General features: G+C 20.4%; 3 protein-coding genes across 3 annotated transcripts; 2 read left to right on the top strand and 1 right to left on the bottom strand.

Moving 5' to 3' along the window:
• Positions 1-508: 508 nt before the first annotated feature.
• On the top strand, positions 509-3,346 carry PADL01_1016700 (conserved Plasmodium protein, unknown function; the record flags this gene model as incomplete). The annotated part of the gene is made up of 1 exon (XM_028682230.1): positions 509-3,346. One exon carries the CDS (start codon positions 509-511, stop codon positions 3,344-3,346), a length of 2,838 nt encoding a protein of 945 aa, XP_028538528.1.
• Positions 3,347-4,628: 1,282 nt separating this feature from the next.
• PADL01_1016600 (serine/threonine protein phosphatase 8, putative) lies at positions 4,629-10,837 on the top strand (the record flags this gene model as incomplete). The annotated part of the gene is made up of 2 exons (XM_028682229.1): positions 4,629-10,648; positions 10,750-10,837. The coding sequence occupies 2 exons, from the start codon at positions 4,629-4,631 to the stop codon at positions 10,835-10,837; spliced, it is 6,108 nt and encodes a 2,035-aa protein (XP_028538527.1).
• A 293-nt stretch (positions 10,838-11,130) lies between these two features.
• Positions 11,131-11,979, bottom strand: PADL01_1016500 (conserved Plasmodium protein, unknown function; the record flags this gene model as incomplete). Its single annotated transcript, XM_028682228.1, has 1 exon — positions 11,131-11,979. The coding sequence occupies one exon, from the start codon at positions 11,977-11,979 to the stop codon at positions 11,131-11,133; it is 849 nt and encodes a 282-aa protein (XP_028538526.1).
• Between the last annotated feature and the right edge of the window lie 403 nt (positions 11,980-12,382).

Here is a 12,382-nt window from a genome sequence, read left to right as displayed (position 1 = left end):
TATATATAATTTTTATATTATATAAATATTTAATCCATTTTAATTATTTAGATATGCTTGTTTTCAATTTGATAAAAACATATTTTACAGTAACTTTTTCTTCTTTTTTTTTTTTTTTTTTTTTTTTTTTTTTCTTTCATTTCTTGCCTTTCCGTTTGTGACAAAATAACATGATTTATTCATAAATATATATATATATATATATATATATATATATATATATATATATTTATATTTATATATATTTATATTTTTTTTTTTCATTTTTTAGTTAATATATATATATATATAATAATATATTATTTTTAAAAAAATTATGCTTTATTCATTTATATTATTATATATATTATATTATATATATATGTATTATAATTCTATATGAGTTTGATTTATATATTATATATAACAAAAAGAAAAAAAAAAAAAAAAAATTCAATATTTATATTTTTTAAATATATATATTTATATATATTCTTTATGTAAAAATTTTTATATATGTATAGAATTAATGGATATAAAAAAAAAAAAATGCAAAACGTATTATTTTATAACTACACTGATATTGTTTATATGGATATCAGTAGTTTTATCAAGGGGTGAAGTAATAAACAAACATGTTAAAAAGAAGGAAGGGAATTATAAAAATTATGAGGACCTCGACAAGGACATAAATAAAAAAAATGATTATTATAACAAACATAAAAATAAGAGGCTTCTAAGTGATAATAATAATAATATAAGTGATAATAATAATAATATAAGTGATAATAATAATAATATAAATCATAGCAATAATAATATAAGTGATAATAATAATAATAATAATATAAATGATGGTAATAATAATATAAATCATAGTAATAATCATATAAGTGATAATAATTATTTATTTTATTATCAAGGGGACCATAAACAAGAGGATAATCATAAGAATGAGACAGACGAAAATAAAAATTACACATATGATGATAAAACAAAATTTACAGAATTTAATAAACACATAAATGAAGAATTATTCAGTGTTAATTTTCCATTTAATTATGAAAAGGAAACATTATCACACCATCAAAATGTTAATAATTATTCTACAGGGGAGGAGAATAATGACCTGAACAATTCAGAAAATATAATAAATGAAGAAATGAAAAAAAAATTATCAGAAAGTGTTCTGGAAGGAGAAATAAAAAAACAAGAAAATAATAATAACAATAATAATAATAATAACAATGACAATAATAATAATAATAATAACAATAACAATAACAATAATGACAACAACAATAATGACAATAATAATAATAATAATGATGTAATAACTAGTGACGAAAAAAAAATTTATGAATATTTTAATAAAAAAACAAAAGATAATTTCGACGGACTTATATTAAATTTATATTTTACTCAGAATAATAATTTATATACTAAAGTAAAAGTAGGTGATCAACTTTTAAAATTATCTTTAAATAGTAGATTAGAAGGAGTTTATGTTTTTATGAAAAATACTCCTGCATGCTATTTAGAAGACGATGAAATGAGAATATGTTATGATCCTCTTTTATCAAGAAATTCGACATGGTGTAATAATGATTTAATATGTCTGCCTGCCATACTAACTAAGCCATATGAATGTTATGCAGATAATACATTGAATTTAGAAAACAAGGTTCAATATCCTAATGTTTATTATGATTCTTTAAAGTATAACGAGACTCATATTGAAGGATCAGATGATATTGAGCTAGTAGACCTAGTGGGTAAGCAAACAAAATATATTAGAAATAAAAAGAAAAAAATCGATCTTAATAAAATCAAGAGTAATAATAATAATAATAATAAAATTAATAAGATTAATAAAGGTAGTATTTCTAAAAATGTGGATACTAATTTAGAAAATAAAAATATTTTTAAAAGAGATAATATTATAATAAAACCAACTGTTACATTATCCGAAAGTTCAAATCTTCTATTTCAAGGTGCGGATATAAAACTTGTAGTAGATATGACATTTTATAATGACTGGAATTTATTTAAAGATACTGATGGTATGCTTGGTCTGGCTGGCAAAGAATTAGGTTGTAGAAATATAAGTCCATGGAATAATATTATAGAAAACAACAATTCTATATTTGCTTTAGATATTAATTTATCAAATGATGTTATAAAAGGGTATGTGCCTCCTGTAAATAGTGTGGGTACCTTATATTATGAATATGTAAAAAAAAAAAAAAATCTAGGTGACATAAAAGATGGTGACATAAAATATAATGATGAAAATAATATTATGATAGATAACAAAATGGTTGATATGAATATTCAAAATAAAAACGAATTTGAGACATCCAGTTCAGTTATACATATAGGTAATTATAGCAAAGAATATGGAAACATTATATGGTCAGAACCTAGAGAGAGAGGAGGTATATTTTCTGACTCGTTCATGCAATTTACAATATATAACTTAGAAGTATGTAATAAAAATATATTTGGTAAATATAGTAGTAATTGGCAAGCTATAATTGATTTGAGCAGTCAATGTTTAGTACTTCCAAAAATGTTTTGGTTAAGTCTTATGGAATATCTTCCAGTAAATAAGAATGACGATAGATGTATAAGAAAAAATACAAACAATAATAATAACAACAATAATAATAACAACAACAATAATAATAATAATAATAATAATAGTGATAATGTAGATTATGAAGAATATAGCCTACCAAGAATGTGCTCAGTTGATGATTCCAATAGACCTTTACCAACATTAAAATTTTTCCTATCAGACAATGATATAGTTAGCGCTAATAATATATATAGTTCTAATACATCACAAAATAAAGGAAAAGAAAGAAATAAGGATGAGAAAGAAGCTGTTTATATTCCATTAGATAATTTAATTATTAACGATAAGAAAAATAATCAAAATTATCTATGTGTAATACCTGATATACATGATGGAAGATCAGCTGAAAATAGTGGTAGAACAACAAAACCATTAATTAAATTTGGTTCTTTTGTTTTAAATAATCTTTATGTAGTTGTTGATCAAGAAAATTATAAAGTAGGTTTTTCCAATAAAAAAAGTTTTCATACATCAAATGAAAAATGCACACAAAGAGCTCAATGTATAGGGGATCAGATTTATGAACCAGCTCTTAATATATGTGTAGATCCTGATTGTTCCATATGGTATTTCTATACATTGAATGATCAAACCAAAAAATGTGAATCATTATCATCAAGATTTTATGTATTTATAATCATTATTTTGACATTATTAATATTAGACATACAATCCTATTACTTCTATAGAAAATCAGTGCATGTCGCAAAAACATCTTCTCGATAAACAAAATAATATAATATAATATAATAATAAATATAATACGAGTGCAATGTGGATATACAGACATATGTCTCTACATATATATGTATATATATTTTTTTTTACTTAATATTGTGATATCATCAACAAGGTATCTAACCTTTATTTATATATATGTGCATAATATTTTTAATATCTATTCATATGAATTTATTTATTTATATATAATATATTTAATGTTTTATTTTTTCAAGTGCATATTTTTGGCTTCTTATAAATTAATATGATACATATTAAATATATATATATAAATATATATATATATATATATATATATATATATGTGTATATATTTTTTTTTTTTTTTTTTTTTTTTTGTATTATAACATTTTTGAAGAAAACATTTATCAAAAAAAAATATAATTAAAAATATAAATAAATAAATAATATATGAATGAATATGTGTAAATCTTGTTATATATGTGAATTATCAAAGGGAATGCATAAAAAAAAAAAAAAAAAAAAAAAAAAAAGAAAGAAATACTACATGGACACTATTTGAAAAGTATTTTGAAAAATATTTTGAGAGGTATTTTCTTTTTTTTTTTTTATTGCACCTGTATTTTTTTTTTTTTTTTTTTTTTTTAAATATTACTTTTTAGTAGTATGTAAAATATTAGCAACTTGCACATATATGCATTTTAGATTATTCTATTACTGAAGTTATGTGATACATATATAAAAATAAAATGTACATATATATATATAAATATATATATATATTTTATATATGTATTTCATTTTTGAAGAGTATGATAATATTTTTAGTTTGTATTAAATATATATTTATATATATATATATTTTTTATTTTTAACTGAATAATATATAGACATATAAAAATATATATAAATGAAATAACCTTTATGCAACTATACAAAATAATATGGTATTTTTTTTTTTTTTTTTTAAATACTTTAAATAAAATATATGAGGAAATAAACACACAAGAGAATGATATATATAATATATATATAATATATATATATTATAATTTGTTTAAGTGATCCATACATATATTTCATTTAATTTCATTTAATTTAATTTAATTTTTTTTTTTTGTTTTGTCACACATATATATATATATGAATTAATTATTTTTGTGTTTTATTATTTTTTTATAACCAAAAGACAAAAAATTTTTTTTTTTTTTTTTGTCACACATATATATATATATATATATTTTTTTTTTATATATATTTTTTTTTTTTTTATATGAAAAAGTAGGTAAAAAAAAAAAAAAGAAATATGGAAAAATATAGTAAGGTGGTTAAAAAAAATGAAGCACTTATGAATTCTTCTTCAATGGAAGGATCAGATTATAAAAAAATTTCAATGAAAGATGGTGTATATATAAAGAATTGTAATTTAAATAATACATATAATAATAATAATAATAGATGTGTTGTTAAGAGGAGTTTTATGCCTATTGAAACATATGAAGATATAAAAAAAAAAGATATAAATGAGAATTATTATAATAATTATATTAATTATGATTGTCAACATCATAATAATATATTTACCAATTACACAAACGATAATTACAATACAAACTGTTTAAAAAAATATGATAATCTCAATAAATATTATATGATACCAAACAATAAGAATAATGAACATACATATGAATATCCCAATTATCATGTTAACAATAAATTAAAACATAAAAATATAAATAAACATTTTAATGATACATATATATATAAAACATCAGAATATAATTATAAACATGTCATAAATAAAGACACACCTTATAATATATATCCTATTCATAATAATATACCTTATATTCATAATATGAAAAATACTCATATAATAAAAAATAAAAATTGTGAATTCAAGGATATCTCACAAAATTTATATCTTTCTTCTAATCCTTATATTTCGTTAGACTCATATGACAACATATATGCTCCTCAAATGGTGAAGTACCCAATTAATTTAAATGAAAATATTTTTATGAATACAAAAAAAAAGAATTCTTATTCAGTGCAAATATACAAACAAATAAATAATAATAATATGGATAGTCACATGAATAAAATGAATGAACACATCCATGATGAGGGAAGAAAAAATTATGAATTAAAAGAATATCCTCATTATATATACCAATATAATGGTAATATGACCAACATTTATGATATAAAGGATAATATTTGTGAGTTAGATAAGAAACAAAGTATATCATGTCAACTGGAAGGGAGCGACAATAAAATGGATGATAGTAAGGATAGCATGAAAGGAAACATTAATGATATAAATAGGGATGACAAAAATAAAAATACTAATAATGATGATAATAAAAATACTAATAATAATGATGACAATAAAATCACAAATAATGATGATAATAATAATATATGTAATATTACTATGTGTGATGAAAAAAATAATTTTATGGAATGGATGTCACATAACAAACTGATGAAGAATATTGTAGCTTCATATAATGAGAATATAAATATAGAAAACCATGGTTTATTCAATTTATTATTTGATATATATGGATTTAATAAAGATATTTTCAAAGAATATTTATTAAATAATAATGAAGAGACAATAAAAGATGTTATAAAAAATATACTTGATGAATTATCGAATGAAAAGAATAATAAAATATCAGAAAAATTAATTTTTTTAAAATATTTATTTAATGAGTATGGTCATACAGAATATCCAAATTTAATATCTTTAAAAAATTTTAAATTAATTTTTAAAAATTATAAAAATATATTTTCTTCAGACAAAATTGTATTATTTATATTTAATTGTTTAGATAGAGGAAAAAGATATCATATAACACAAACAGATTTTATTATTGGTATGCTTGCATGTAGCCCTCAAATTAATAATGATATTTCTGATGATACAGGCAAATTACGTCATCAATTAATTTTTAGAGCATACGATTTAGATAGAGATGGATATCTCAATGATAATGAGTTTCTTGTTTTCTTATATCATATTTATGAACTCTCAAAAAATTTACAATATTCAAAATTAAAAAATGATAAAAAGAAATTGAAAGAATTTGTTATAAAAGAGAAAAATAAAATTATGAAAGATAAACAAAAAATAAGTTATGATTTATTTTATCATCTAGTTCTTACTAAACAAATTCAAGGCACTACAAATTTACTCAGATCTAATTATGATGTATCTTCAGTTGTCAAAAAATATTTTCTTTACACATATGCTAAAAATTTTATATCAGACACATATATTAATATGGATACCTCTTTCTTTATAACCACAAGAAAGAATATTCAAAATGGAAAAGAGAAAGCATTAAATTTGATAAATGGTCAATGTGATATGGATATTATAAATCATGATAAAGTCATAAGTAATGACGAAGACAATGAAAAGGATAATTATGTGACAAACAAGGATGATAAGGTAGATGAAGAAAAAAAAGAAACACATATTGAAGATAATTCGGAAGATAATTCTGTAGATAATTCTGTAGATAATTTTGTAGATAGTATATCAAATAATAACAGTTATGCTGATGTAAACAAATGCATGGTCGAAATGAATATTCCATGCGATGAATATGAAAAGAATGTAGAAGAGAACCCATCTGAATGTATACGTGAAATGATTCATTCAGAAAATGAAGAAGCAGAAGGGTGTGTAGAGATAAAGGAGGAGATAAAAGGAGAAGAGAAGGTTACAAAAAATGTGGATGAAACAAAGGGAGATGTTATAAGTATAGATGAAACAAATAATGATAATATAATTACAAAAGACAAAATGACAAATCAAGATCTTTTATATGATAACAATAATGATAATGAACATATAAAAAACAATTCATCAAATGAGGAATATCTTACTAACCAATTAAAGGATCAGATAAATAGCTGCAATGAAAAAGAAGATAATTTAAAAAAAACTGAAAATTTAGATGAAGAAGATATAGCTCAAAATTGTAGTAATATATCATATCTTCCAAATAACAACAATAATAATAATATTGTGAATTTAAGTGGTGTGGATATACAAAATGGTAATGACGAAAGAAATGTAATATATAATATGAATGATAATTTATATGATAATGTTGCCAAAGATAGATATAATCATTTCGAACATGATCAGAAATATATAAATAATACAAAAAATATCAATGAAAATAATAATAATAATAATAATAATAATAATAATGATAGTATAAATAATAGTAATGATAATATATATTGTAATACAAATGTATCATATAACAATATTAATAAACCTATTAGTAATAATAAAAATATAGAAAATGATAAGAAAATATTCCCCTCATATAATGAACAAAATAATTTAATAAATATGAATAAAAAATTACCACATTTTGGAAGAAGAGAAGATATACAATATAACATGATTAACAATAAAGAATTACATATAGAACATATTATAGAAGATAAAATAGAAAGAATTAAAATATTAGTCAAAATATATAGAGAAAAATATATTACAGATCATAGATTAAATACATTAAATCAAGATATAGCATTCAAAATATTTAGTATCTTTTATAAAGTATGTTATGGAAAAAAAAGACATACATATACATCCTTCTTTGAAAATTTTCAGATATGTACATACAATGATATTCTTCTTTTATGTGATGAAGTTGCTAAATTATTTAAAATTGAAAACTCATTAGAAGAAAATGTTTCTTTACCTTGTAAAGTTTTTGGTGATATACATGGAAATTTATATGATATATTGGACTTTTTTAATTTATATAATTGGCCTATGCATAATAATAAAAATTTATTACTCACTGAAACAGATTTAAGAAAATTTGAATATATGAATAATGATAAAAATATAAATGTAGATAAAAAGAATGATATACAATATAATGATAATGATATTAAATATATCTTTTTAGGAAATTTAATAAATAGAGGTAATTATTCTTTAGAAGTTATTTGCTTGCTATTCAGTTTAAAAATTTTATTTCCAAAACATATTTATCTTTTAAGAGGTAATCATGAAGATAGATTATTTAATTATATTTATGGATTCTATAAAGATATCGAAATAAAAATGAAAACTAATATGGAATATATGGGTATTATAAATTATCAAGAACAAGTTATTTCTGCTCATTCATATGAACTATTCAATAGAATTAATGATGTTTTTGAATTCTTCCCATTAGGTGTTTTATTAGATAAAAATATCTTATGTATACATGGTGGTATAGGTGATAGTGTTATGACTATTTCAGATTATCAACATATACATAAACCTATTTTAATTCCACAAAATGTAGATAGATATAGTAATAATAAAAGCGAACGTGTCAAAAAAATTATTATTGATACTCTGTGGTCTGATCCTATTAATTATAATGATGAACTAGATTTACAATTATTAAAAAATTCAGCCACTTATGATATAATACCATCCAGAAGAGGAAATATCACATTCAAATTTGGAAAACATAGACTTAATGATTTCTTAAAAAATAATCAACTCAAATTAATTATAAGAGGACATGAATGTGTTCAAGAAGGATATAAATATAATTACAAAAGAAAATTGCTAACCCTCTTTTCAGCACAAAATTATTGTAACAAATATAAAAATAATGCATCCAATGCATTCATTGTCAAAAAAAATAAAAATATTATTATCTTTAACCAAATATTAAAATATCAACAAAATTGTAATATACCCATAAACAATCAAAATGAACAACTCACCATAAATCAGTTAACAAAAAATCATATTTATAATCATAAAGAGAATGATATGCAAACCTCTCCACTTTTTAACAATAGACATCTCACAAAGAAAACATTTGCTTCTCAAGGATATTTGTCAAAATGTGATGAACAACTGGATGATCAATTGAACAACAAATGTTCTAGAAAAAATTATCCAGATGAGAATAAATATTTGAACATTGGTGTGGATAAAAATGATATGAACGGTTCAGGAGATAATGAAAATTTTAACAATGATGTGGATAAAAATGATATGAACGGTTCAGGAGATAATGAAAATTTTAACAATGATGTGGATAAAAATTATATGAACAGTTCAGGAGATAATAAAAATTTGAACAATATAGATAAAAATGATATGAACAGTTCAGGTGATAATAAAGAAGATCTTAATAATAGTAGCAGTGTGCCCACGACTAACATAAATGAGCTTAATAAAAATGGTGGAATAAGTATTTGCGAAAATGAAGTATTGATGAATAATAAATATATGGTGGGTTCAAATATGAGTGAACAAAGTAGAGACAGTGTTGAAAATGTGGCTAGTAATAATAACATGGAAATAAATACAGTAAATCAAATAAGTAAAGGTATAATAAAAAAAAAGTGGAGAGACACAAGAACGAATCAGAATTTGAATTCGAATAAAATTAATAGGAATAACAATTCGGAAGTGACTAATATTATGGGATCTGTTAATATGTGTAAAGAAGTTGAATATGAAGAAGATGATAAGATAAAAGAGGAGGTACAAAGGGTCGAACAAAACGATATACAAAATGGTGTACATAATATTTCAATGAATGAGATAAATAGTGATAAAATAAAAAGTAATAATATTAATGATAATACATATGATAAGAATGATTCAACAGTATTTTCTTTTGAACATAAAAAAGAATATGATGAAAAAGAACAAAGAAACTTGGAAAGAGCAGATTCTGAAAAAAAGAAAAATGTAAATGATGATTATGAATTTTATAGTTATGATGAAATATATATTAATAGTTTAATAAATAGTAAAATATGGGATAAAAATGATGATGATTATAAAATAATAGAAAGGAAAGATACAAATGATGAGTTATATAAAATCGAAGATGAATTACAAAAACAAGTTAATATACATAATGTTATAAATGAATTCTTTAATAATGAAGAAATTTATCAAGAAAAAACAGATAGTAATTATAACATGTCAAATGAAAATGATAGTATATCAGGAGATAATGAAAATTCAAAAAAAAACTATTATTCAAAATTATCAAAAATGAATGAAATGTATAATAATACAGATAATGATTGTGATAAAAGAGAAGAGAAAATGAGCGACATGAATTCTATAGATTTCATAAATGAATTGACATCAAAGTCATTAGATTTTATGATGCCACCTAATTTAGGTTTAGGTAATAGAACTCAATTAAAAAAGGATATGAGCATAAAGGAAAATAATAAGGATCAAAGGAATACTGTTACTACCTTGAAATCATTAAGAGGGGACAATAATATAAAGGATTCACCAAATAAGTAATATATAAAAATAAAAATATATATATATATATATATATATTTATTTATTTATTTATATTTATATTTATATATTTTATATTTAATTTCTTTTATTATAGGATGCAAATGCAGTGCTTGCCACCTGATCCAAAACCTCAAACAAAAATTACTTTTCAAAAAAGTTTAGAGAAAATTAATGATTCGTAGATTTCTAAATAGTTATGATATAAAATATATATATATATATATATATATATATATATATATTTATTTATTTATTTACATGATGACACCTTAATGGTATGTGTGATTGCATATGTTTTATTTAATATATATATATTCATATATTTAAAAATTATTTTAGAAAAGTATTTAATTTTTTATTTTTGTTTTTGTTGTGATGAGTGTAATTTTTATTATATTATGCTGCTATGTTATATATTGACAATATATATATATAATATAATAGACTTATAATTGTGTATGGTTTAATAATAATATTATAAATTATAAAAATAATTGTTGTATAATGTTTCAGCTAAATATAATGCCTTATTTAAAGATATAGTTTGTCCATATGACATATTATCTGTTTGTAATATTTGATCGTTTATAGGATTTTGAAAATTTTTAATAATATGTATAAGATTATTATAATAAATTTCTTCTGTATTTTCTATTTTAAGAAAATCTACAACCTCTAATATATTATCGAGACTAAAAAATTGTTGTTTTATGAAGGATTCATAATTTATGGGTTCTATTAAATGGTTATTTTTTTCAAGTGTATCATTAATTGTTTTATGAAATAAAGGATCCATATCTTCATTTAATAAGTTTATCATATTATTTTCATCTTGTTTTTTTATTTTATTTTTTTTATTTTCTTCACATGATTGTAGAAATGTACATTCCAAAGGTTTTAATAAAGTAAGTTTTTTGTTTGTTTCAGTTTTTGTAACGAGAAAAATATATATTTGATCTATTATAAATTTTATGACATTCTGAGGCTTCTCTATTAATATTCTATATAGAAGTAATACTAACAATGTTGGAATATTATTTTTTTCTAAATAATATTGTATATCATCATGTATATATATTTTTGAATCTTTTATATTTTCTAAATATAATTTTCTGTTTTGTTCATGTATATTTTGTTGATCGTCATGTTCGAATATCATTTCTCTTAGTTCATTCTCTTTTTCATTTTTTAAATTTTCACGTTGTCTTTCTTTTTCTTCTTCATGATTTTCTTCTTTCTCTGTTATTATCTTTTCATTTATGTTTGTTTTTAATTTAACTATACAGTCATTAAAGCCTTTTAATTTTTTCCCTATCTTAACCATTTTTTTGTTCGAAAAAAAAAAAAAAAAAATAATAAATAAATAAATAAATAAATAAATAAAATAAAAGGATTGGAAAGAGGGATATAATAAATATATTCATATAGGGACATATGTATTATACATATTAATTTTATAATGAAATGTTTATTTTTAAAAAAAAATATATATATGGATATATTCACGAAAAAAAAAAAAAAAAAAAAAAATAAAGAAAAAAAAAAAAAAAAAAAAAAAAAAAAAAGGAAATATGTAAAAATATATATATATATGAAATGATATATATATAATCACACACACATATATATACATATATATATATATATTTTTTTATATGTGTGCATGATATATATATATAAAGAATTACTTTTATTTATTCATATATATAATGTACATATAACATATA

The sequence above is a fragment of the Plasmodium sp. gorilla clade G2 genome (genome assembly GCF_900097015.1).
Source record: "Plasmodium sp. gorilla clade G2 genome assembly, chromosome: 10".
NCBI lineage: Eukaryota > Apicomplexa > Aconoidasida > Haemosporida > Plasmodiidae > Plasmodium > Plasmodium adleri (nom. inval.).
The sequence above is the reverse complement of the archived record's forward strand: the minus strand, read 5'-3'. Positions and strand labels throughout refer to the sequence as shown.